General features: G+C 41.0%; 1 protein-coding gene across 2 annotated transcripts in view; it reads left to right on the forward strand.

Annotated features, from left to right (window-relative positions):
- KCNAB1 (potassium voltage-gated channel subfamily A regulatory beta subunit 1) overlaps nucleotides 1-26100 on the forward strand; it is a 551426-nt gene that overhangs the window by 446434 nt on the left and 78892 nt on the right. For both annotated transcript variants that reach the window (XM_082251304.1, XM_082251305.1), the window contains exons 4-8: nucleotides 1219-1298; nucleotides 8377-8421; nucleotides 11452-11496; nucleotides 15714-15757; nucleotides 23977-24063. In XM_082251304.1, coding sequence (XP_082107430.1) covers nucleotides 1219-1298; nucleotides 8377-8421; nucleotides 11452-11496; nucleotides 15714-15757; nucleotides 23977-24063 — 301 coding nt within the window. The remainder of the gene's footprint in view (nucleotides 1-1218; nucleotides 1299-8376; nucleotides 8422-11451; nucleotides 11497-15713; nucleotides 15758-23976; nucleotides 24064-26100) is intronic.

Below are 26100 nucleotides of genomic sequence, written 5' to 3' on the forward strand. Positions count from 1 at the left end.
GTCAATCTCCAGGTCGCCACTCATTGCTCCCCAAAGACCATATGCACAATTGGTTTAAATATATGTCTATATTTAGATGGATGAGCAACATTTTCAAATGTTGTTTTACAAAATTCAATTTGATGAAAAATATGTTCTTTAATTAAGTGAGCAATCAAAGATTTCCAGCGTCTTTGAGCTGGTAATTTACCTTCTCTTTAAAGCAGGATTTCGTTTTGCCAAAATTTCTTAGCAAATATATCAAATACTCTATTTCCAAGACCTTGATATATGAATTTTTCCTTTTACACATGTGAACAAACCTAAATGTGAAATTATTAGTAATTGTGAAATGCAGAATAGCATTCACCAGTTAGTTCTATCCAGAGCTAGTTCTATCCAAAAAGGTTAACTGCTTCAAAAAAGGTCTGGGTCTGTTTCTAAATGTACAAAATATAAATGACTATTCATTTTTATAAAAAATAGAATTATAGAATGTATATTTAGAGAGCATCAGATGAGCTTGGGGAATCAGGAAGGAATTTCGTAGCAAATTGGATCACGCCATATAATTGTTCTTTGCCTTCCTCTTGTGATCATCTGTGGATTTTGGGTTCCAAAAATGTGAATTGATTCTTTTTTGGTCTTGATGGACTTGTGCCAAAGTTATTCAGCTCTTTTTAAAGTAAATATTAACAAAAGAGTTTGCTAGTCAAACCAATACTTAGATGTTCTCTCTAGTACTAACATGGTCATTTGATTTTAGGCACACCTAGTTATTCCGTAGTTGAATCTATAAAACCCAAATAAACACAGGGGAAACATGAGTCTTCATTTTAGTGTCCTGCGTAGGAACTCTTATTACAATTTCAGCCATTTTAAGCACAGTGTCTGAAAATTTCATAAAAGGGGTTGTAGGACAGATGTGCATAAACTCTATACAAGGGCCTCAAATGAGCTCCCACAATAGATTTGGCAACCTTAATTATTAGATATAGGTTTCTTTTTATTCTTAATACATTTGATAACTTTCTCATAAGAAAGGCTGAGCTTTTCTGATCTAAATAATACTAATGAGGTGTACTGATGTCAGGTACTGGGTGACATGAGGGAATACTGGAGTGGAAGTTGGGAAATTATGGTGTGTAGGCCGAGGGCTTATATCAGGACATCACCAACACAATTTAGTATAGCTGCCCTCTACTATTTCAATTAATAAGTGCATTTTTCCATACACAGGTGGCAGAGCAACTGATGACAATTGCATATGAAAATGGAGTAAACCTCTTTGATACAGCAGAGGTTTATGCAGCTGGAAAGTGAGTATGTTTTCTTATATTCATATATAATGTACATTCATAAAAGTCAAACATTAATGTATCTGTTGTGTATTCTGTTTAGAATTATACATACCAGGAGACTGATGAAAAAAAAAAAAACTACTGGTATGTAAAGATGAGCTAACTGGTCTACAACTTAGAGATATGTGCCTGCACAATTAATTATTTACTATAATCCTCACAATTGTGAACTCAAACGTGAACTGTTAGACAGGACAATTCGATTTGTTGCAGGCTGGTTGGTAAGTGAGCTGGGAATTTTTCTTGGTTGTTTTTTTGACAGTAAAAAGTACCAGCAGCTTTTTTAAAAATGCGCCTGAGCTTTTTCATTTTTACATCCCCGTGCTTGTGAGCAAGCTATTAGTAGTGAAGCGCATTAAGGTGGTTTTGGGTGGAGACATTAATGTATGCAGTTTTCATCTTATGATAAATTTAATAGAAAGAAGAGCTATGTTTTGGAGTACAGATGGGCTGTGGTAGCCAACACCTGGGTCGTCCGTAAGTCTAGGGCAGAGCTGTGGGTTTGGGTATGTTTCTGTAGCATAAGGCCTCTTGCATACTGCAGCTTGAAAAAGTTCAGTACAGTGTTTTTTTTTTTTTTTTTACTGAGTTAAAATATAGCCCATTATTTACAATGTGCCTGTGCACACAGGTGCATCAACAAGCACCAAATATTCCTCAATAAAAAATACATTTAAAAAAATAGGAAAATCTGCGTTCCTAGTCAGTATTTTGCACTGATGCCTGCAAATCTGCACATACAGTATCTCACAAAAGTCAGTACACCCCTCACATTTTTGTAAATATTTTATTATATCTTTTCATGTGACAACACTGAAGAAATTACTCTTTGCTACAATGTAAAGTCGTGAGTGTACAGCTTGTATAACAGTGTAAATTTGCTGTCCCCTCAAAATAACAACACTGCCATTAATGTCTAAACTGCTGGCCACAAAAGGGAGTACATCCTAAGTTAAAATGTCCAAATTGGGCCCAAAGTGTCAATATTTTGTGTGGCCACCATTATTTTCCAGCACTGCCTTGGGCATGGAGTTTACCAGGTTGCCACTGGAGTCCTCTTCTTCTCCTCCATGACTACTTTACAGAGCTGGTGGATGTAAGAGACCTTGCGCTACTCCACCTTCCTTTTGAGGAGGCCCACAGATGTTAATACGGTTAAGGTCTGGAGACATGCTTGGCCAGTCCATCAACTTTACCCTCAGCTTCTTTAGCAAGGTAGTGGTCGTCTTGGAGGTGTGTTTGGGGTCGTTATCATGTTGGAATACTGCCCAGCGGCCCAGTCTCTGAAGGTAGGGGGGTTCATGCTCTGCTTCAGTATGTCACAGTACATGTTGGCATTCATGGTTTCCCCAATGAACTGTAGCTCCCCAGTGTTGGCAGCACGCATGCAGCCCCAGATCATGACACTCCCACCACCATGCTTGTTTGTAGGCAAGACACACTTGTCTTTGTACTCTTCACCTGGTTATCTTGGCCTCATCAGACCACAGGACATGGTTCCAGTGATCCATCTCCTTAGTCTGCCTGTCTTTAGCAAACTGTTTGTGGGCTTTCTTGTGCATCATCTTTAAAAGAGGCTTCCTTCTGGGACGACAGCCATGCAGTCCAATTTGATGCAGTGTGCGGCGTATGGTCTGAGCACTGACAGGCTGACCCCCCACCCCTTCAACCTCTGCAGCAATGCTGGCAGCACTCATACATCTATTTCCCAAAGACAACCTCTGGATATGACGCTGAGCATGTGCACTCAACCTCTTTGGTCGACCATGGCAGGGCCTGCTCTGAGTGGAACCTGTCCAATTAAACCGCTGTATGGTCTTGACCACCGTGCTGCAGCTCAGTTTCAGGGTACTGGCAATCTTTTTATAGCCTAGGCCATCTTTATGTAGATCAACAATTCTTTTTTTCAGACCCTTAGAGAGTTCTTTGCCATGAGGTGCCATGTTGAACTTCCAGTGACCGGTATGAGAAAGTGAGAGCGATAAAACCAAATTTAACACACCTGCTCCCCATTCACACCTGAGACCTTGTAACACTAACGAGTCAAATGACACCGGGGAGGAAAAATGGCTAATAAGGCTTAATTTGGACATTGTCACTTAGGAATGTACTCACTTTTGTTGGCAGGGGTTTACACATTAATGGCTGTGTGTTGAGTTATTTTAAGGGGACAGCAAATTTACACTGTTATACAGGCTGTACTCTCACTACTTTATATTGTAGCAAAGTGTAATTCCTTCTGTGTTGTCACATGAAAAGATATAATAAAATATTTAGAAAAATGTGAGGGGTGTACTCACTTTTGTGAGATTATATATATATATATATACATATATATATATATATATATATATATATATATATATATATATATATATATATATATATATATATATATATATATATATGTATATGTATATATATATATATATATATATATATATACATATACACTGCTCAAAAAAATTAAAGGAACACTTTGAAAACACATCAGATCTCAACAGGGAAAATTATCATGCTGGATATCTATACCGATATGGACTGGGTAATGTGTTAGGATCGAAAGGATGCCACATCATGTAATGGAAATGAAAATTATCAACCTACAGAGGACTAAATTCAAGGACACCCCAAAAATCTAAGTGAAAAAATGATGCAGCAGGCCAGTCCATTTTTATGAATTTTCATTGCAGCAACTCAAAATGGTACTCAGTAGTTTGTATGCCCAACCCCCCCCCCCCCCCACGCGTGCTTGACAACATTGGGGCATGCCGTTTTTGAGATGACGGATGATGTCCTTGGGTATTTCCTCCCAGATCTGGACCAGGACATCACTGAGCTCCTGAACAGACTGAGGTGTAACCTGGTGGTGTCAGATGGACCAAAACATAATGTCCCAAAGGTGTTCTATTGGATTTAGGTCAGGCGAGCGTGGGGGGGCATACAATGGCATTCAAACCCAGGAACCACTGCACCAGCATAGGGCCTGACAATGTGTCCAAATATTTAATCCCAATACCTAATGAGAGTCAGGGTGCCATTGTCTAGCCTGTAGAGGTCTGTGCGTCCCTCCATGGATATGTCTCCCCAGTCTATCACTGACCCACTAACAAATCGGTCATGCTGAACATTGGTTCAGGCAGCATAACATTCTCCACGTCTTCTCTAGACCTTTTATCATGTACCTGGTAGCAGAGCCTGAAATGATGAGGAAGGCCTCTCTTACACCTCTGACTCCAGACCCCTGGTAGTGTGAACAGAAGGCGCAAGAGTGCAGAGTGGCACGAGTGCCTGTAGGTCTTGCCAGAAGCAGAGCGGCTATCTGCACCAGAAGGTAAACGTCAGTAGCAGACGGCTGGTAGGCAGCTGAAGGATGGCAGACTGAAGCCGGGTGGTACTGGCAACAGCGGGCAGGTAAGGCATGCACTGGTAGCAGACTGTAGAACAGCAGGAACAGCAGGATTTGTCAGGAAACAGGATGAGGCAAGCCGGGTTGTTTACTGGCAGGACAGATCAGGTACAGAGGAGTAGGCAATGGTGTGGTTTGGATACAAGCCGGGTCAGGAGCCAATCAGTGCAAAAGAAGCCAATGAAGTGGACAGAAGCAAAGGTCAAGGATAAGCCAGGGTCGGTGCAGACGAAGTTCAGAGAGTGGTCAGACAAGCCGGGACAGCAACTGGAATCAGGATACAGGATAACAGGAACACAGGATGCAGGGAAGGCTGAAAGACAAAGCAGCACTGATCCTGAGCACTGGCTAGGTTTAAATAGCCTGTTTGGTGTCAACATCTGACACAGGTGCATGTGAATGCGCGATGGAACATGTGTGTTAAAAGCTATTCTATGCCTTTGTTTGTCCCACTGGTTTGCAGTTTCCTCTGCTAGGAGAACTGCCATGGATATCTATGGGTCAAGCACAAACGGTGGGAACTGCAAACAGATGAGACTCAAAACAAACCTTGGCTAGTTAAATCCATAGCACCATACTTTCCAATGAACACTATGTAAAAGCATCATCCTTTAATAAAAAGTTATCAGTGATTTTATGACCCATGTAAAATGTTCTTTTGTTTTAATTGAGTCCCCTACTTTGCTCACAAAAGATTCACAATTTGAAGGGACCATTTTTAGAAGGTGTAGTCTGTGAAAAATGGCTGCAGTCATCAATGAAACACTTACCATATGCCTGTGTTCGCTCACTGGTGTCTGGAACATCTGTTCTATTTCAGACATACATAAATAGAGGATGTTTAGCAGTATCTAACGTATATATTAGTTGTGTAAACATCTTGAAATAAATGGGTATATCTGGATGGCTGTCTGGCTGAAGGAGTATAGGTGTACATGGAAGATTATCTATTTATCATCTATGTATATCTTTCATCTATCTATCATAATTTTGTATTTCTTTATCTAATTACTTTGTACACTGGTATGAACTGGCGGTGTGCCACCTCTAGCAGATGCTAGAAAGGCTGTTTATCTGAACGTACCTGTAGGACTGTGTGATCTCTGTCATAAGGACCCAATTCACACTTCTTCTCATAAAAAAAGACACAGAAAATTTGACGTGGGCTTCTGTGCACTTTGTCATGTGCTGCTTTTTTTATTTCTTATTTATGCCGTGTGCGTTTGCACATGTGTTTCTCCATCAGGGAGTGTACTTTCTACTTATGACTAGTTTGTATCAGGTGCCACATTTTTTATGAAAACTTTTTTTTTTTCAAACATTGAATCCGATATCAAAGACAATATATGGTAAAAGGTATTGATCAAGTATATGTTTTCTTTGATGGTGTTCTTCTTTAAAGGAAAAATACAATGAGAGAATAATAAAGATGCCACCTTCTAAAAATGTTGTTTGCCTGGCTGATTTAATAGTAATAAAACCCAAATTAACTTTTTTAATTAATTAATTAAATTTCAGTTTAAAACAGCTAAATACTTTCCAGATGCATCAACACAGAAGGTGTGCAGTCTTACAGTTTTTTGTTCTTTAGCATGCAGTCATATCCTGGGTAAAAAAAAACCTGTCTCCTGCCAGTATGCTGAAAAGAAGGACTCTAGCTCTATGTGTAAGCAGTGGTCTCTCTGCAGAGGTCCAACATGACTTACCACTTAGTCCTAGCTAGAACTCTCCAATCACCACTCTATAAGCAGCATGAGTTTTGCAGATTGCAGAGCTATAGATCTGACTCAATATGGTGCAAAACTGCTGCTTCCACGCAGAGAGAGCAAAAGTCCCTCTCTGCAGAATGCTGGCAGTGGACAGGCTTTTCTACTCAGGCTGTGGCTGCATGCTAATGAAAATGAACTGCATGGCTTTGTACACCTTTTGTTTTAATGCACCTGGAATGTATTCAGCAGATCTAAATTGAAAGTTCAGTTGGGGTCTAGTAGTAGTACATACCTCCCAACTTTTTGAGATGGGAATGAGGGACACCTATTAGCAAAAGTATAGAGGAGTAAGACACATACCCCTTAAAGGAAAAGTATCCAAAAATAATAATTAGTTAAACCCACAAGTGCTTTTTTTACCACTATTATTCCTTTGTATTGGCTTTTGAAATTTAAAAATGCAGCAATTTAGAAATTGGATGAAAGGTTTACTACTGGGAAACACTTTTTGAAAGCTAAAAAGGGCATTTTATGTAAAACTATATAGATCAGACCAAAATGAGGGACAAATGAGGAAGAAAGAGGAACAGAGGGACTTTGTTCCAAATCAGGGACAGTCCCTCGAAATCAGGGACAGTTGGGAGCTATCCTAGTATGCCGATAGGAGTTCTCACTGCAGTCAATTCTGCATGCTTTTTCAGGTCAGTGACTTAGAAAGTACTGAAGCTCATGATCAATTTCTTTCCATCCTTGAAGCCCTGGCTCGATTACCAACCAGTCTCTTGTTTTACTACACGGTTTCTGCAATTGTGATCCGAGAGCTTATGATTGTAGTCCTCCTAACCCATACTAGCTTTTTTGAACAAAGTGGTGTCACCTATGGCAAAGTTCCTTTCCCTGCCATCCTTCACAATTCCCCCCATCTTTTCTTTACTCGCTTTAGGTGTCTCTTCTCCATTTTCCTCCTCTCACTTGAGGGACACTTTTTCCTTACTTCAATTTTCATGCCACCTGGTCCCTGTCTACAGTACTTGATTGTTAGCTAAACTGCTGGGTCTATTTACCAACATCTATTGAATGTGATCTTTGGATAATCATACTGGGCATAGTTGTAGGATTCCCTGCACCTCATGGCCGACTCACTCAGTGGCGTAGCGTGGGGGGTGCAGGGGGGGCCGGCCGCACCGGGCGCAACATCTGGGGGGGCGCCAGGGTCCCCATAGATCCCCCTTTAGAGCAGGGTCCCCATAGATTCTCCACTTTAGAGAAATGTCCCCATAGATTATATGGGGACCATTCTCTAAAGGGGGATCTATGGGGACCCTGCTCTAAAAGGGGATCTATGGGGACCCTGGCCTGTTCTATAGGGGGATCTATGGGGGACCCTGCTTTAAAGGGGGATCTATAAGGACCCTGCTCTAAAGGGGGATCTATGGGGACCCTGCTCTAGCTCAAGTGCTAAATTCCCGCGGGTTAGGGGGCGCAAATTACTTGCCTTGCCCCGGGTGCTGACAACCCACGCTACGCCACTGGACTCACTTTCTCTGTTGCTCCGGTCCCATCCTTGTTTTATATTTCTTTAAGTTGCATATGTACAACCATTTTTGTATGTTCTTACCAACCCCTGTGTCGGTGTGTTCTATTTGTTTCTAAGCCGTCCCATGACTTAGTTGGTATGATATGTGTATGATTCTAACCATGTATGTGAAGCATTGTTTTCTTTTTTATAAGTTCTTTGGTAAAAGAGAGTATTGGAGCTATAGACAGGCAGGCAACTAGCAGTTTTAGCAGATTAACCTGGCAGCTCATAAGTACTGCTTTCTTTTAACCACATGCAGTCTGCTTCATTATGGATATTCAGTTTGCAGTCATAAAAGCTCCAAGCACTTTTTGTAAAACTGTTGCTTGTGTCTTCCAGGGCAGAAGTCATCTTGGGAAGTATCATCAGGAAGAAATGCTGGAGGTGAGATTACCTTGGTTTCCCCTTCTCTAGTCTCTGCTGGGTTACTTTAAGCACAGATATTGCACAGAAAGGTTGCCTGTGGAGATTTACTTTCCATGAAAATTGCATGGATCTTTTTGCAAGCTCTGTGTTATCAGCTTCAAGATTTGCTTTTTAATGAACAAGTCTCCTGAGACCCTGGGAAGCCGCAGGTTATATCTCATAGAGTGCTCAAGACTACACATGAAAGAAAAATATAGCCAGGATTCTATTCCAGAGTTTAGATCATACTCAGCAAACAGTTATAATTATTGTCACAGAAATTGTACAGTTAATATTGTAATTAACAGTTTATACTAATATAGAGAACAGTGGTTTAGTGGTTAGCATTTCTGCCTTGCAGCACTGGGCTCCCTGATTGGAATATCAGTCAGGATACTATCTGCATGCGGTTTTCATGTTCTTTTTGTGCTTGCACAGATTTCTTTACACACTCCAAAGATATGCTGGGAGGTATATTTTCCCCTTTCCAATTGGTCCTGGTACCCTAAATGATCACCTGTGGAACATGTTACATGTTCTATGTTTTTAGGGTGGAACATGTAACTTGTTCAAGCATCTGAACCCCGAACGCCCGATCCCCCCTCCCTGTAACAGCGGGTGGGGGATCTTCTCGCTGTCACAATTTGAAAACAGCGCAGCTCTGCAGGGCTCTGCCCGCATGGCTGCATCATTCATTCACAATTTCCTGTGAATGGATAGACTATAAGTACCATCAGTCATTGCGGCTGATGGCTTGTAGTACTCCATGAACTATGAGGGTGCTGGTGAGCGCTCCCGTAGTCCATTGATCTTCCTGCACTCAGGTAACTGCCTGCCCATATGATGCACGGACATACAACTATCCTTAAAGACTGCAGGAGCCTGAGATTGCAACCGCTATCTGGTGAATGTTAGTGCAATGCTCTGCAGGCTTCTTAGAAAAAAAACAATAAATGCACATTTTTTAACCTGCAAAAAGTGTGCAGTTATGTATTTTTTTTCAAAAGTTGAACTTAAGCCTGGTACACACTATGAGTCAGCACTGGTCGGAGCTGCTGTGCTCACTATGCAAAGTAATACAGGCGGTCCCCGAGTTACAAATATCCGACCTACAAACGACTCCTACTTACAAATGGAGGGAGACAACAGGAAGTGAGAGGAAATCTCCCACTCGGAAGGGAAATTCACTCCCGTAGGAGTTATCATGGGAATAAGGTGTCTCCACTGAAGGTTTATCACCAATCCTTGTTTCCACAACAACCCAAAATGTTCAAAATCAAATTGTCATAGGAACAGAAAGTGAGGTGAAATCATCTGAACAGAGGCACAGAGAGCAAAATAAATGTTACAGGGGTGTTAACCTTTCCCTATGCTATCTAAAAAATGTAAAAATATTTTTTTTGGCTGGAGCGACACTTAAAAAATGTTCCTGTTCCGACTTACAAACAAATTCAACTTAAGAACAAACCTACAGACCCTATCTTGTTTGTAACCCTGGGACCGCCTGTACAGCAATCTCCTCCACTGAGCTGTTTTGTTCTGACATGGGGAATGCCCCCCCCCCCCCTCCCCAGAACACTCAGAACAGTGCTTTCCGCACTCGTCTGACAGAAGCCGGCATCTAGCCCGTGTGTACCCAGGTTTAATATTTAAATTGTAAGCTCGTTGATGGTAGGAACTGAGAAGAATTTAAACTGCTGTGTCGACAATTGCCCCATTGTACAACCGTCCATAGGAAAGATTAGGGATGGGCAAGTGCACCAAATTCATACTCGTTAATGGTTAGTAATAATGATTTATTGGCCTGAAGACCTTAAAAGGAACTTATCTAGACAGAAATATGGCAACTGACCCTGCTGACTTTTTTCCAAGGGTGCATTCTGTTTGTCTTTTATCCTTATCCTTACTTCACTATTTACTTCAACATCATTTGATTTATAAACAACTGAGTCTGAATATATTTATGTTTTATCTACATTAAATTTACAAATGAGATCTGTCAGGATAGAGATATGGGAGCTGCTATTACCATTTTGTTTTTGAAGGTGCTTAATTCAAGTCGGTAAAGATACCTAAAATGGTCAGATCAATGATGCAATAAGTAGTGAAGTAAGGATGTAAAAGACAAACAGAATGCACCCGTGGAAAAAGTCAGCAGAGGCAGTTCCCATATTTCTGTCTAGATAAGTTCCTTTTAAGGTCTTCAGGCAAATAAAACATTATTACTAACCCTTAACGAGTATGAATTTGTTGCACTTGCCCATCCCCAATCTTTTCTCATGAACAGTTGTACAATAGGGCAATTGTCAAGGTCAGATTTCTATTTTTTGTAGGCTCTAGGCATACTTCCACTCTGCCCCAGAAATCCATGGCATAGATACACTGCTTTCCCAAACAGCGAGGGGATTACATTATAGCTGCAACATGGACACAAAGGATCTGAGGTTTCGGGCTCCACCGAATAGCCATTTTAGGGAAGCCTGTGTCTCTTTGAGATGCAGTGGGTTCCTTGGTTCGCACATACCCCTGCAGTGAGGCAAGGGGTACTAACTACTATTTCACCAGTTTTCTCCATGGGGGGCCAGAGCCTTTGTTAGCCATCAGGCCAGTGTCTACATGTGCTTAATGGCCAACCCAGGTTTGCCAAATGACTATGATCAAACCAGCAATGCAACCCTCAATCATCAGTTATTTTATAGCAGTCAGTCTGAACACATATTGACTATGTAGTGTATCTAAACCAAAACTTTTATTGTAGTTTTGAATAGAGTGGGAAAGGGTAAGAATCAATTTTTATTGCTGTCACCCTCTCTATTTGTCTGAATGACCATAGTCACCAGGGCAATCAGTGAAGGAAAAACAATTCAGAAACATTTGGAAACAATAACATCATCCCATACCTATATTCTTCTGATTGTCTTTATTACTTTATTATTAGCAGTTATAATGTTGAGTCACTGGCAAAGAGAAGACCATATGTCAAAAATCCTTTTTTTTTTCTTCTTCTAGGAGATCAAGTCTGGTCATCACGACCAAATTATACTGGGGAGGAAAGTGAGTATTAATAATGTTCTTGCTATATCATAGCCTTATTGGAAACTGTTCTTATTGCCATAAACTAGGTTACTGATTTGGAAGAGCTATGATGGCCAGTCTTTACTTTGAGCATTGCTATAACTGGATATTTTTTTAATAGATGATGTATAATAAGAAATTAAAAGCTTTCGTGTGACCATGACTTTACACTGCCAGTAAACACAAGATGACAGCCACGGGACCCAAAAATATATATGAGAATCAGTATATGAAAAAATATATGTGTAAATAGGAAAATCAATCAATAAATAAATCATTGATTTACTTATTGACACATTTTTTTTATATATTGAGTATTATATATATTTTTGTATGCTTTATTGGTATCATTGTGGGCTTTGGGGAATTTTAACATCCATCTGTGCTTGTCTGTTCTTTTGTAACTTCGCTTAACCATGTGGGCCCATTTTCCACAGCTCATGTGGGTCCGTTTCACAGCTCCTGGTACAGACGCCCTTGGTGCTATCCAAAAAGTGCTATAACTTATAGTTTCTTTTTGAAGCTGATTTGTAAGGGCATCATTTTATAATCTGTCATTCAGATAGGACTTCGCATCCACCCTTTTGGCAGATAAACTTATGATTGCATCAATATAGAATTCTTCTTTGTTATTTTTAATCTTATAGGAGTAAGATCTACTCCTGATGAAGTGAATGTTCACAAAATGCTTTGAGATTTGTGATGTATTCTATCTTTTCATTTTTCTTTCATAACTTTTGACTGACAACAGTAAATCAGTCTTAAATATATTTTTAACACACTTCATGTTCCTGTAAAGAGAAAATGTTACCTGTTGATATTCTAATAAGGTTTTTTTTATTTACATAGTTTGTTGCATAGATTTACCTCAATAAAGTCCCACGGACACTTAAAGTAGAACTATAGGCATTTTTTTTTTTTTTTTTTTTCCATTTTGGATAGATCCCATTGCAGATTTCCCTTCACTTCCTGTTCAATAGCCAAACATGAAGTGGGAAGAAATCCCTGAAAAAAAAGGGAATTTATTGGGGACCCCCAGGTCACCAGAATCAGTGTCCCCATTGGAAGATTTCCCCTCTATTACTTTTCTATGGACAACCCAAAATTTGGGATTTTATTTTACTTTCACCTTCAATGATAATGGTAAACAGGACAAATAGAGAGGGAGAATCTCCTTAGAGGAACACAGATGGCAATAAAAACTGACAGGGGTTCCCTCTCCACTCTATCCAAAATGAAAAAAAAGTTTTGCCTATAGTTATACTTTAACCACTTGCCGACCGCCGCCCGACTATATACGGCGGCGGTCAGCCCCTCCCAGGCAAAGTGACGTACCGGTACGTCACTAGCCTGGGAGCGAATAGGGGGGGAGCGCGTGCCGCCGGAGGTGCGCTCCCGCCCCCCGCTCGTACCCGACGAAGCCGACGCGTGTGACCGGCGGACCCGATGTCCGCCGGTCACTCGCGATCGTCGGGCAGAGAGGGAGAAAGGCAGGCGGCTAGTGTAAACAAAGCCGCCTGTCATTCTCCCCTGTGTAAAAACACAGATCACTCGGTCCTGCTATGTAGGACCGTTGATCTGTGCTATTACACCACTAGCCACATCCAATGACAGTTAGAAACACGCCCCTAGGGACACACTTAACCCCTCCCTCTCCAATAAAGTTAACCCCTTCCCTCCCAGTGTCATTTTTACAGTAACAGTGCATATGTATAGCACTGTTACTGTAGTAATGTCACTGGTACCCCCAAAAGTGTCAAAAATGTCAGTCAAGGGTCCGATCTGTGCACCGCAATGTCGCAGTACCGCAAAAAAAATCGCAGATCGCCGCCATTACACGTTAAAAAAAAATCAACAAAAATGACAAAAATCTTTCCAAAAATTTTAAAAAAATTTTAATTTTTACATTTTGGGGGGGGGGGGGGGAATTTCATATAAAAAAATTTGAAAAATATTGTTATTTTTGCAAAATTGTCGCTATTTTTTTGTTTATAGCGCATGATCAAAAAATCGCACAGGTGATCAAATACCACCAAAAGAAAGCTCTGTTTGTGGGAAAAAAAGGACGTCAAATTCGTTTGGGTACAGCGTCACATGACCGCGCAATTGTCCGTTAAATTCACGCAGTGCCGAATCGCAAAATACCCCCTGGTCAGGAAGGGGGTAAAATCTTCCGGGGCTTAAGTGGTTAATATTGGTTCTCAAGTTCTCATGATGAGAGCTTCTGACAGCCCTTTAGTTCTATTAAGCCCTGGCACACCGAAAGATTATGTCAGCAGAGTGGGGTGGTAGGACAGAGGAAGATTTCTCCTAAAAAAATAATTTAGGTAAAGGGACTCATACTAAAGCCTAATACACACGGACCAAATGTCGGGTGGCATCAGGTGGTTTAAAAGGAAGCCATCCAACATTTGGCCCCTGTGTACTGCATCCGGTCTGACAGAAGCCCGCTGTTTGGCCAGCTTCTGTCGAAGAGACAAGGCTGAAAAAGGTCTGTCGATCTGCTGGCCAGAGTGTTCTGGCAGAGGGGGCCGTCCCCCTGTCAGAACACAATAGCACAACAGGGGAGATCACTGTACTAACCTGGCATGATTAGTACAGCAACTCCTACTTAGCTGTCAGGATTTTTTTCGTTCAGCTGGGTTAAATGCAAAAAAAATAGTAGTGTGTACTAGGCTTTGCTGTGCGTTATGTCCCTTGTGCTGATTTTTATGTTTTTGATTTTACCTGAACTAAGGCTTTAAGCAAAACAATGGGGCTGATTTACAAAAGGAATGGAGGTTGTTTACTTAAGAAATCGAAAGTTAGTACAGAACATGTGCTAGCAAAAATATTTTTTTTATTTATTTCCATCAAGCATGACTGGTTATTTACGAATATTCAATTTGCTAAGTGAACAGCCCTAACTCTGTAGTAACTCAATCCCGTTATCAGTAAAATTACTCATATGGCCTTATCCTAAGGGGAAGTAGAGGTGCAGCTCCAATTCCAAGTAACGCATTCCAAGTGATTTCCCAGCATCTACAGACATCCACAATCTAACACTTACCTATCTAGCCCTGTAAATAAGAAATCAGTATACATACCTTTTTGAAGCCGATCCGATCCGGTCTCCAGCGGCGGAAGCTCTGCAGAGGACACGGCTGACAATGGCTGTGAAATGAATGGGGAGTGACGTCACCCATTAACTTACTATAGGGCTTCCCTTGTCGGTTGGGTCCTCTGCAACCACCTCTACAGTGAAGCCGTCGCTGACAGCTTAGCGTGGGTTGGGTCGGATCAGCTTCAAAAAAGGTATGTATACTGATTTCTTCTTTACAGGGCTAGATAGGTTAGTGTTAGATCATGGATGTCTGTAGATGCAGGGATTTTAGTGTTAGGGTTGACTTACACTTTAGGTCCCTTTCACACTAAAGTCGTGTGATTTTGCCGCGATGTTGACTGGACTTTAAGCAATGCTTGTGTAATCTTGAGATCTATGAACCTCAAAATGCATCAAAGTCGGACCAAAGTAGTGCAGGGACTACTTTGAAGTCTCTGCGACTTGAAGTCGCACAGATATGAACGGTACTCTTTGGAAATCATGGAGTACAACTTGTCATGCGACTTTGCAGTCCCAAATCGCAGGACAAGTTGCACAAGTGTGAAAGGGGCCTTCATGCTATAGTGGGTTAGATTGGCACACATGCCATTGAAATCTCAAGCATCTGAGTAACTCATCACACTAGCAGATAACAACTCATATACCAAGCTCATGAACACAGCTGTTTTTATTGTTGCTTTTATTTATTTGTATGTTTTTATTTTTTGTTTGTTGAACAGTTTTATAAGTAACCTGTAAGCTAATTATTTGAGCAAGAACTCCCTCTTCTAATTTTTCCTGCAGGCATTATGAGAACACAATTAAAAAGTAATGTTCTAGAGGAGAAAAACAATAAAATGGAATCATAGCACTAATCAAAGATAATAAGGAAGTCTTGCTTGTTACATTATCCAGCCTGAGTATTCCCCCGAGAAGGTGGCGACTTAGTGAGACCATTACAAAGCATATGCAGCAAGTGTATGACATGGTTCACATATTTGAATTTAGCTTAAAACATTAATGGCAATACCATTAAGTAGTTTGTTATTGCCGATTATGAGGCACTGATCAGGTATAGGCATTTTTTGTCATTGATCTGTATATATTTTTCTAGAGCGGAAACAGAAAGAGGTCTCTCAAGGAAGCACATCATTGAAGGTAATTTTCTTTTATATGGATGTTGTCTTCATTATAGTTGTAGCTAATCTAAAGTATCACTAGAACTAAACGTAAACCCACCTAACTATATATTAATATTGTATGGTACCAAATGCATGCCTTATAGCAGTATTAAACCCAAAAGCAAACATTTATTAAATTGCAGCTTACCAATTCTTACATGTGATGGCTGGATTAGCTTCCTTTTTTAAAGCTATCTTTCTTTTATTTTCATCTCGTGATGAAGCCAGCAAGTCTGTTGTGTTTCACAAGCTCAAGTTCTCCAGCAGACTGTATCAGTTTACATGGATGAGACAAACCACTTAACACTGGCAGGGGTGATTAACCACTTTACCGCCTTAATGACCAGGCCGTTTTTTTGCGATTCGGCACTGCTTTACTTTAATGAACAATTGCGCTGTCATACTCAAATACAATTGATGTCCTTTTTTTCCCACAAATAGAGCTTTCTTTTGGTGGTATTTGATCACCTCTGCTGTTTTTAGATTTTGCGCTATAAACAAAAAAAGAGCGACTATTTTGAAAAAAAAACACAATATTTTTTACTTTCTGCTATAAAACATTCCCAATAAACAGAAATGTATAAAAAACACATTTTTCTTATCAGTTTAGGCCAATTTGAATTCTGCTACATATTTAGGTAAAAAAAAAAAAAATCCCAAAAAGTGTATTTTAATTGGTTTGCCCAAAAGTTATAGCGTTTACAAACTATGGGATAGATTTTTGGACTTTTTTTTGTTTGTTTTTATTAGTAATGGCTGCAATCAGTGATTTTTAGCTGGACTGCGACATTGTGGTGGACAGATCGGACCCCTAACTGACATTTTTGACACTTTTTGGGGACCAGTGACACTAGTAAAGTAATCAGTGCTAAATATTATGCACTGCTACTGTATAAATGACACTGGCAGGGAAGGGGTTAACACTGGGGGTGATCAAAGGGGTTAATGTATGCCTAATAATGCTTACTGACTGTGGGGGGGAAGGGCTCTGTGACAGGCACAGAGAGATCGAGGTTTCAGCTTAGCTCCCGATCTCTTTCTGCCTGTGTGACAGAAGACTCGCCTGCTTTGTTGACATAAGCAGGTGGGTCTTTTGTCAGTTTCTCTGAAGATTGCGGGAGGGCAGCAGTGATCGCCGCCGCTCCTCCCGCTGCCTGACTCCCGCTGTGTCTAATCACGTAGATCTATGTAATTATGCGCAGCAGAGCCGCCCTGCCACAGTAAATCTGCGTGGGGCGGTTGGCAAGTGGTTAAAATTATCAGCTTTTATTTATTCATGTAAAACCTTTATTCCAAAAGGAAAAAAAATGTTTGCTGTAACTGATTATAAAGTGGCTTCATTTTGTCAATGTATTCAAATCTGCTAATAAATTTACCAGTACCCTCCTCCCTAGACTGACAATGCTGCTGTCTGCTGTGCCTCCTTTGCTCATTTCTCCAGGAGGTGTTTTAGTGACCAGATCATTAGGTGAAAACACAGGGAAAAAAGCCAAAGAAAAGAAAAGTGATGCAGCCACTACATCTAATCATTGTTAAGTTGAAATATAATACATTTTTGGTTTTGGGTTTAATACTGCTTTACTGGGCACACTGACAGTTCGGTTCACACTAGTGCGGGCCGTGCATCCCACGCTTGCCTATTCATTTAAATGGGCTACTGTGCCGCGTGAACCACACAAAAAAGGTGCATGCTGCGTTTTTTTCAAAACGTGGCCACAGGGAAACCACATAGTCTTTTTGACCATGTGGTTACCCTGCGGTTCCTGCACCCACGATCGTGTCACGGGCTGAGATGCATTGAGATGCCATTCAGAATGAATGGCAGCCCCGCGCGTCTCGCAAGAGCACCGCGATTCAGCTGCGAGTCGATGTGATTTCTACATCCGCATCCAGAACGCACGGCCCGCACTAGTGTGAGTCGAGCCTTGAAGCATACCTTCCAAATTTCTGACATGGGAACAAGGAACTCCCTTTAGCACAATGTGTGTAGGCAAAGGACACAACTCCGGCTACACCAGTTAGTAGCCTATGAAGAATGAATAAGAAAAAGTGATTGACTCAACCCAAAAGTGTTTTTTCATCACTAGGTTTCCTTTATACTGGCTTTTAAAAGAATAATGTAAAAATAAAAACGTTTGTGTGTTAGGTTTAGTGTAGCCCAACACTTTTGATAGTTAAGTATTGCATTTGTTTAGAGGCCTACACATCTGTCCAAAATGAGGAACAACTGAGAAGGAATTGGGAACAAGGATTTGGTTTCAAAGGAGGGACAGTCCCTCCAAATGAGGTGTAGCACTACTCCCTTGGGAGCTGCTGGTTACGGGTTCCCCTTGGTTACCATTAGCAATGACACGACAGTTCAACATTTCCCAAGTGCTTTAGCTCAGTCAGTCCAGTAGCTTTGGTTTTTGTGTTTTTACTTAGAACTTGGATAGGAGAAGGAAATGAGTTGAAAATGCTGATTAACGCTGAGCAACTCTGAGTAACGCTAGTCATGGCTAGGCCGCTGCTTCAGTCTGTCACAAGCTGTGATGCAGGGCTGAATGAGTTTTCTGAGGTAAACTGTATCCTGAGGTAAACTGTAAAGGAGAACACAGGCGCAGTATATAGAGATTTAATAGGGTAAACCAAATGAAGGGTACTCACAAAGATAAATGTAAAAGAAGCATCATCGTCCATACAAGCATTTGCTCCCGGTATCCTGATCAGGATGGCTCGAGCGGTCTCTTGGCAAAAAGCTGTACCTGAAAGTGAGTCTAAAGGCCTATTAGACTCACTATCCCGCATGGATACAGACAAACACACAAGGATTTCTTCAGAATAACAAAAGTTTTAATGATCAAGTTGTGGCCGGCGCCATTACGCAATCACGCTTCCCGGAAGTGGTGTGTCCCCGCGATTAGGAAGTGCCGTTTTCCACCGGCTACAGCTTTTTGCCAAGAGACCGCTTGAGCCATTCGGATCAGGATACCGGGAACAATTGCTTGTATGGACTATGATGCTTCTTTTACATTTATCTTTGTGAGTACCCTTCATTTGGTTTACCCTAATAAATCTCTATATACTGCACTTAGAGTGGCGCCTTTGTTCTCCTTTTCAGTTGGCTCCAAGCACCTTCTACTTGTCATCAGAGCAGCCTACGGAGTGTGGTTTTTGGGATTCATAACCTATGGACTTTGTTTTATGGACTTACAGTAAATGTACCATCTTTGATGATTTTTTTGACTGTATCCATATCTGTCCTTGTGTTCATACTAGTGGAACTTGTGAGGTCCCTTGACTTTTCTTTCCCCGCTGTGCGCCAGTTTTACCACTTTGAGGTAAACTGTATCCTGAGGTAAACTGGACTGTACTGCAGAACAACTTCAGGGCCCTTCCTGGCACCCCCTTTTGTTACTAATCTTGAGGGTCAACTACACGGCACCCCCTTCATTGATACACTCCTTGTGTGAGCTAGCTCCTTGATCCCCTGACTTCTCTGGAGTGGTCCCCTCTCCTAGGCAGATCCTTAGGCAGCTCTCCTGGTACTCACAATACTGTTTTTCCCAAGATGATTCTGCTAGCAGCTCCACTTGTCAGCACTCTGGATCCTCTGCAGCCCAGCTCCACACCTGGTTCACTAGGCCGACCTGCCTGAACCACCTTCCTCACACTTGCAGGACGAGAGACAGCCGTCCACCTCCTCCTGGGACTTTGCTCCCGCCAAAAGACACCCTGTCACATGCTCCAGCCGGGTTTATAGCCAAACCCACGATGCATTGCAGCAATGCCCACCCACTGAGACTGCCATAAAGCCTGGTGTGCTACTGGTTATGTTTCCTCCACTGTCCAACAAGCTCCCTTATTGGATACCAGTGGGGACACTCCCTTAGACCCAGTAAATCACACCTGGAAACATGTGACAGGCTAAACTAACAGACCTGGCTCTCCTGATAAGCAAAAAAGAAAAGAGCCACCAAATGCATTTTCCTATCACCTACATAGGAGGGTGCTACAGGGCGACAGCTGGGAGTTTTCCTTAAAGTGAACATGTACCTAGATCATTCACACTTACATTTTTGCATATTCTGAACAAGAAGTAAACCCACTTTAATACAAGTCTGCATTTATAGTTACATATAGTTAGTCAGGTTGAAAAAAGACACAAGTCCATCCGGCTCAACCAATAAAAAACAAAAAAAAAACAGTAAAGAAAACCAATAATTCTAGCTCTATACCTCTTGTGTAACTCTAAACTGGCAACCTGAAAAGACTTTTAAAGCATCGTCCTTGGGGATGTTTAGGTACCATAGTTTGGGCGTACACAAAATAAAGCGTGACATGTTAGGTATCTGTTTATTTGGCTTAAAATCATCTTTTTTATATTACTAACCAAATGGGTATTATATTGTGCTTGTGTGCATTAAAATTCATTAAAGTGTATTTAAAAAAAAAAAATTGGTTTTGAAAAACTGCTGTGCAAATACCGTGCAACATAAAAAATTACAACACCCAGCATTTTATTGTCTAGGACTTCTGCCTAAAAAAAATATATGTAATGTGAGTTTTTCTAAGTATTGAGAGAAATGTCAGAACTGGTCTGGGTGGGAAGCGGTCAAGAAGCAGCAGGCTAGGTTTACATTTATTCCCAGGCTAAGTTCACATGTATTCAAAGGCTAGGTAAGTTCACATGTATTCAAAGGCTAGGTTCACATTTAGGTGTCCTTTTATGAACGGGTGAATTTTTTTCTCCGTTGGCTTCTCTACAGTTCTCCAGGGAAAATGATCACCTCTGGCACCCCTTTTATGAATGGGAGAACTTCAGTTCGCCCAGGGTGATCAGAGGAGAACGGTTTTCTCGGAGATCTGTGTAGAAGTCAATGGGGCATCTGTAATCTCGTGAGACAAAGCGAGATTACAGTAGTATGAAAATCCCTGGCGCGCTTTAACAAGCAGAGATAAATTATCACTGCTGAGTACACGAGGTTATAAATAATAGTCCCCTTACATAAATATATATATATATATACACTGAATACACATACACATACATTGTATATATATATACACATTAAATATATATCTACGTGTATGTGTGTATATATATACATGTATATATATACATAAATATGGCAGGGGGACATGATTACTGTGTTGGGGGGTCTGAACGAGGAAGAAGGAAGTCGATAATCTTCCTTTTTCCCCCTCAGTTCTCCCCCGATTCTGTCTTCACTCCCCGCTTCACAAGCTCCAGGCTGGTGAACCCAGGAGTGTGAATTCTGACCCAGATCGCCAGTGAAGTGCGGGGATCGCAGCTTCATAGTCTGGCCATTTCTGTGTCTGTCAATGACAGATTCCCGTGTGAAGAGATGATCAGCGAAGAACATGTTCTCCCCAGATCATTTCTGTTTCATAAACTGAGAATGATCGGAAATGAGCTGTGATCAGCAGGATCACTGCTCATCTCCATTTCATAAAAGGACACCTTATTCCCAGGCTATGTTCACATGCATTTAGAGGCTAGGTTCACATTTATTCCCAGGCTAAGTTCACATGTATTCAAAGGCTAGGTTCACATTTATTCCCAGGCTAAGTTCACATGTATTCAAAGGCTAGGTTCACATTTATTCCCAGGCTAAGTTCACATGTATTCAAAGGCTAGGTTCACATTTATTCCCAGGCTAAGTTCACATGTATTTAGAGGCTAGGTTCACATTTATTCCCAGGCTATGTTCACATGTATTTAGAGGCTAGGTTCACATTTATTCCCAGGCTAAGTTCACATGTATTTAGAGGCTAGATTCACATTTATTCCCAGGCTATGCTCACATGTATTTAGAGGCTAGGTTCACATTTATTCCCAGGCTAAGTTCACATGTATTTAGAGACTAGGTTCACATTTATTGAATGGACTGCCAATGTACCTAATCATGGAAAAAAAAAGAATATAAGAATACAGTGCATAGCAACACACTACCATGCCTTGCCATGCATTTCAGCACTCTGCAGGTTAAATGCATTGCCATAATTTGGTGGCGTGACAATGACCTAAAGGGCATTACGACGCGATGTGGTACCGCACTTGTTGCCGCAGTGCAATAGTTTGAACTGACCTTTAAGGTATATCTTATATTCAGTATCAGCAGACTGTTATTCTGGCATTCAGCAGAAGGACCGATGTCTCTAAGAGCATTAGCTTTCTTGAGTTGTACATCCTTTGCTGCACAGCCAGTGAAAATACCAGCTCTGCACACATCAGCACTTCTAGTGAAAAAGCACTACTGTAACATACCCAGTGCATGATAGATATTTTTTTTTCGCTGACAAGAATATGATGAAATGGGTGGGGGGTTGCATACTTTGCTTGCTCTTATTATTTTCCAGGGCTACTAAAAGGTCTTAGTCAGCAGCCGTGATAACTATTATTGTCAGGACATGCGTGCCTATTGCTTCTAAAAGCACAGCAGGATGGTTGGTTGTTAAAAAGAAACATGTCAGAGAATTGTGTCTACTTTGTTGGATTTCTGCCAGAGTGACAGTGCACAGCAGTGAGACGCTGGAGAAAACGACAGCATAAGATTTAAGATTAATAGGAAAAAGGAACAAAACTATAAAATCATTTTACAGTGGCTCTGTAACCCTTTGCTGTTTACACCAATACCAATAATCTGAGTAAATTGTGTTTATGCATGTATTTTCTTAATTCAGATAAAATGAACAATTATATGAGAATATTTCATAAGTACCATCTGCAGCCAGCAGGTGGCACACGCAAGTCATTTAGAACCAGACTTATGTACATATGTCATGAATAGTGTTGTGATATAGCAAAATAATAGATTACAACTAAATGATTAAGGTGTGTGTGTGTGTGTGGGGGGGGGGGCATATCACCTGCTCTCACTGCTGGTGATGGTATTGTCTTCATTCTTATTCAGTAGGGTGCATACGGCAGGTACAGGTCTAGTGCTGTCTGGGGATGGGAAAGAACTACTTAGGCAGTGGGAAAGTTTAAAGGCAAGTTATGGCTGCATTATTATTTGCAAGCAATATGAAAACATCACTTTGTATTGTGTATATACTATTACAAGAAATGTGAGATATTTCACAGCCAAATGCCTAAATTTTCACCAATATTAGCCTACCCAGTTCTGTTCTTCACTTGAGCCAATCTTAGATACCCAAAAATGGCATGACTGCCTCCAACCCAGCCATCAGCTAGTTCATCCATGTCTGTTGGTGAATAAGGAGGAATAGGAGAACATGTTAAAAACCTTGTGCAGTTAATACTGGTTAACCAAATGTAATGCTAGAGGGGTCCTTAAGCCCCTCCTGCACCCCTCTTCACTGGTCAAAAAATTGAACACTCAGCAGAGCCAAGTGTTTGCTTTCATGTGACAGCCATACATGCTGGTGTTTTATAACAGTCTAAAGGTCTGATTCTCCTCCAAAGTTTAATAACAATTTAAAAGTATCATGCACACTATCTGTAATGACTTATATTGCTCTGGGGTGCCTTGGCAAAATGCCTAAATAATGATCAAAAGTTGTATACAAGCCAGCAGGTGGATGAAGCCTGCCTTTTAGTTACACAAAGCCACGGGTTTTTATTATGCACCATTACGACTTCCTAGACACTGACATCCTAACAACCAATGACATCTACAGATAATAAGAAGGATGCCTGTTGCCTCCACAGCATCCTTGTTTGACCCTCCTGTGCCCCTCTCCCTCAGCACTGGGGTGACATTAGCTGACTGATGGAGATAAATTGAGGGAGAAGAGAAAGATTGGTATACTAGTCAGTACCAGTGTGCATAGGTGTATTTGCTTTGGAAGAAAAAATCACCTCTAATGTTGTGTGTCCTATGTGTTGATGTTGCTTCTTTGTGTAAGGCTATTAGGATAGTTTTTTACATTTCAGAATGGGGTTCCCTGTCCATAAATTTGAAGGGTGCCTTAACTGTGAAAAGGTTGAGAAACACTGCATTAAAGGACTTATTTAATTTTTAAAGTACAGTTATCCTTTAACTAGACCAGCCTTTATCTTCAAACATTTACTTGACAGGTGTGCTCTAGGTGCCCTTGACACTTTGGGAAATGTGCCTTTCGGAGAGAGCAATTCAGGACAGATGAAGTGATTTTCTGAGATGTCTGGTAAATATCTCCTTTAAGCTCTTCTCTCACCGTATGTTTTCATTTTTCTTCTGCTTGTAGGATTAAAGGGCTCTCTGCAGAGGCTGCAGCTGGAGTATGTGGATGTGGTGTTTGCGAACCGGCCGGACAATAATACCCCAATGGAAGGTTAGTATGAGATGATTGATTCGGCTTTACAGATTTCTGTCACCTGAATCAAGAAAATTAAATTCTGTTTATGAAGAATATAGGCCAGGCAGCTTGCCATAGATAAACAGCAAGGCCACAAAGCCTTTCTCATTTTCAAATGTATTAAATGTAATAACAGCAAAATGATATCCATTCTAGGAATACAGAAAATTATATCAAGAGATCACTGCTCTGTTTTCATTTGGTGACAGTGGAATTTATTTGTATGTGACCTCTGCAGAAAGTTATTATCGCCGCTACTAAATATCGTAAACTTAGCTTCAACGAGGAAGAGTCATCTGCTGTACTGTATGCTCTTAGAATCTCTGCAATAACTTCACCCAATCGGCATGCAGTTATTTAAACAAGTCATCTCTTTCATTTCAAATCATTTTTAGGATTCATGCACATGGACCTTCACAGAGTAAAAAACACCTAGGAGTCCCCAACCAGAAGCCAGTCAACATTGAAGACAGGCTCAAATATGCATCAGCTGTATGCACATCCAAGTAGTACTCATGTACTCATGTACTCATTGGCCCTTAGGAGTCCCCAACTAGAAGCCAGTCAACATCGAAGACAGGCTCAAATATGCATCAGCTGTATGCACATCCAAGTAGTACTCATGTACTCATTGGCCCTTAGGAGTCCCCAACTAGAAGCCAGTCAACATCGAAAACAGGCTCAAATACGCATCAGCTGTATGCACATCTGAGCAGTACTCATGTACTCATTGGCACCTAGGAGTCCCCAACCAGAAGCCAGTCAACATCAAAGACAGGCTCAAATATGCATCAGATGTATGCACATCTGAGCAGTACTCATTGGCACCTAGGAGGCACATCTGCGCATTTTTTCTGGCTCTGAGGAAGGGGGCTCGCCCCTGAAACACGTCAGCCTAGCCACAGCAGCCCCATGCGACCATCTGCATGTCCATTCGTCACAATTGGGACCTGGCTACCTTGGAGACTGTATATGCTATTCTTGATGTGTGTTGTATCACACCAGTCTTGTGAGTACTTTGTACACATTTTAATATTTTAATAAATGGTTTTATGGTAATGCACTAGGTCGGTGCGCCCCTCTTTTTCTTTTTTGTCTTTTCTAAAATACGCATCAGCTGTATGCACATCCGAGTAGTACTCATGTACTCATGTGCTCATTGGCACTTAGGAGTCCCCAACCAGAAGCCAGTCAACATCAAAGACAGACTAAAATGCACATCAGCTGTATGTACATCCGTGCAGTACTCATGTACAGGGCTGTATGCATACAGGGATGTATCTGTGTTTCTTTGTTTAGAGCACAGAGTACACATACAGCCCTGTAAGTATATGGCTACATATTTCAGCCTATCATTGAATTTGACAGGCTGCTGCCAGCAGGTTGTCCTCACCAACCCTTTTTTGTATGCTCTATAGACAAATGCTATCATGTGCATGAGTCCTTATGCTAAGAAAGTGATCATTCATTAAAAATGAAAGGTAAAGTTGCATTAGTGTCAATATTACAAGGGGTCTTTAAAAAGTTTCCACACTTTTATATTTTCGTTGGGAATGATGAGGGCATGAGGAGTAGTAATTGATCATGTCTGAGAGTTGGTACAATGCTAGGAAAAATGCATCGCAAAGGTAGGTGACTATGTAGAAAAGTGATGTCATTTGTTTTTTAAATTCCTAATGAAAAGAGTTTAAAAAAGTGCAAAAACTTTTTGTAGAACCCTTGTATTCTTTATTACAGGTGTTGATATAGTTTTGGCAATTTATGCAGCACTTTTCATTTTTTACATTTACATCAATCCCTGCCCTCAAATAGCTTACAATCTATCTTATATGCATACACGCACATACTGGGACCAATTTGGACAGAAGCCGATTAACTTTCCAGCATGTTTTGGAGTATGAGAAGAAACCAGAGTACATAGAGCAATGATGTCGAACCTTGGCACCTCAGATGTTTTGGTACTACATTTCCCATGATGCTCACCTACACTGCAGAGTGCATGAGCATCATGGG

The sequence above is a fragment of the Pelophylax lessonae genome (genome assembly GCF_965119305.1).
Source record: "Pelophylax lessonae genome assembly, chromosome: 3".
In the NCBI taxonomy this organism is placed as follows: domain Eukaryota; kingdom Metazoa; phylum Chordata; class Amphibia; order Anura; family Ranidae; genus Pelophylax; species Pelophylax lessonae.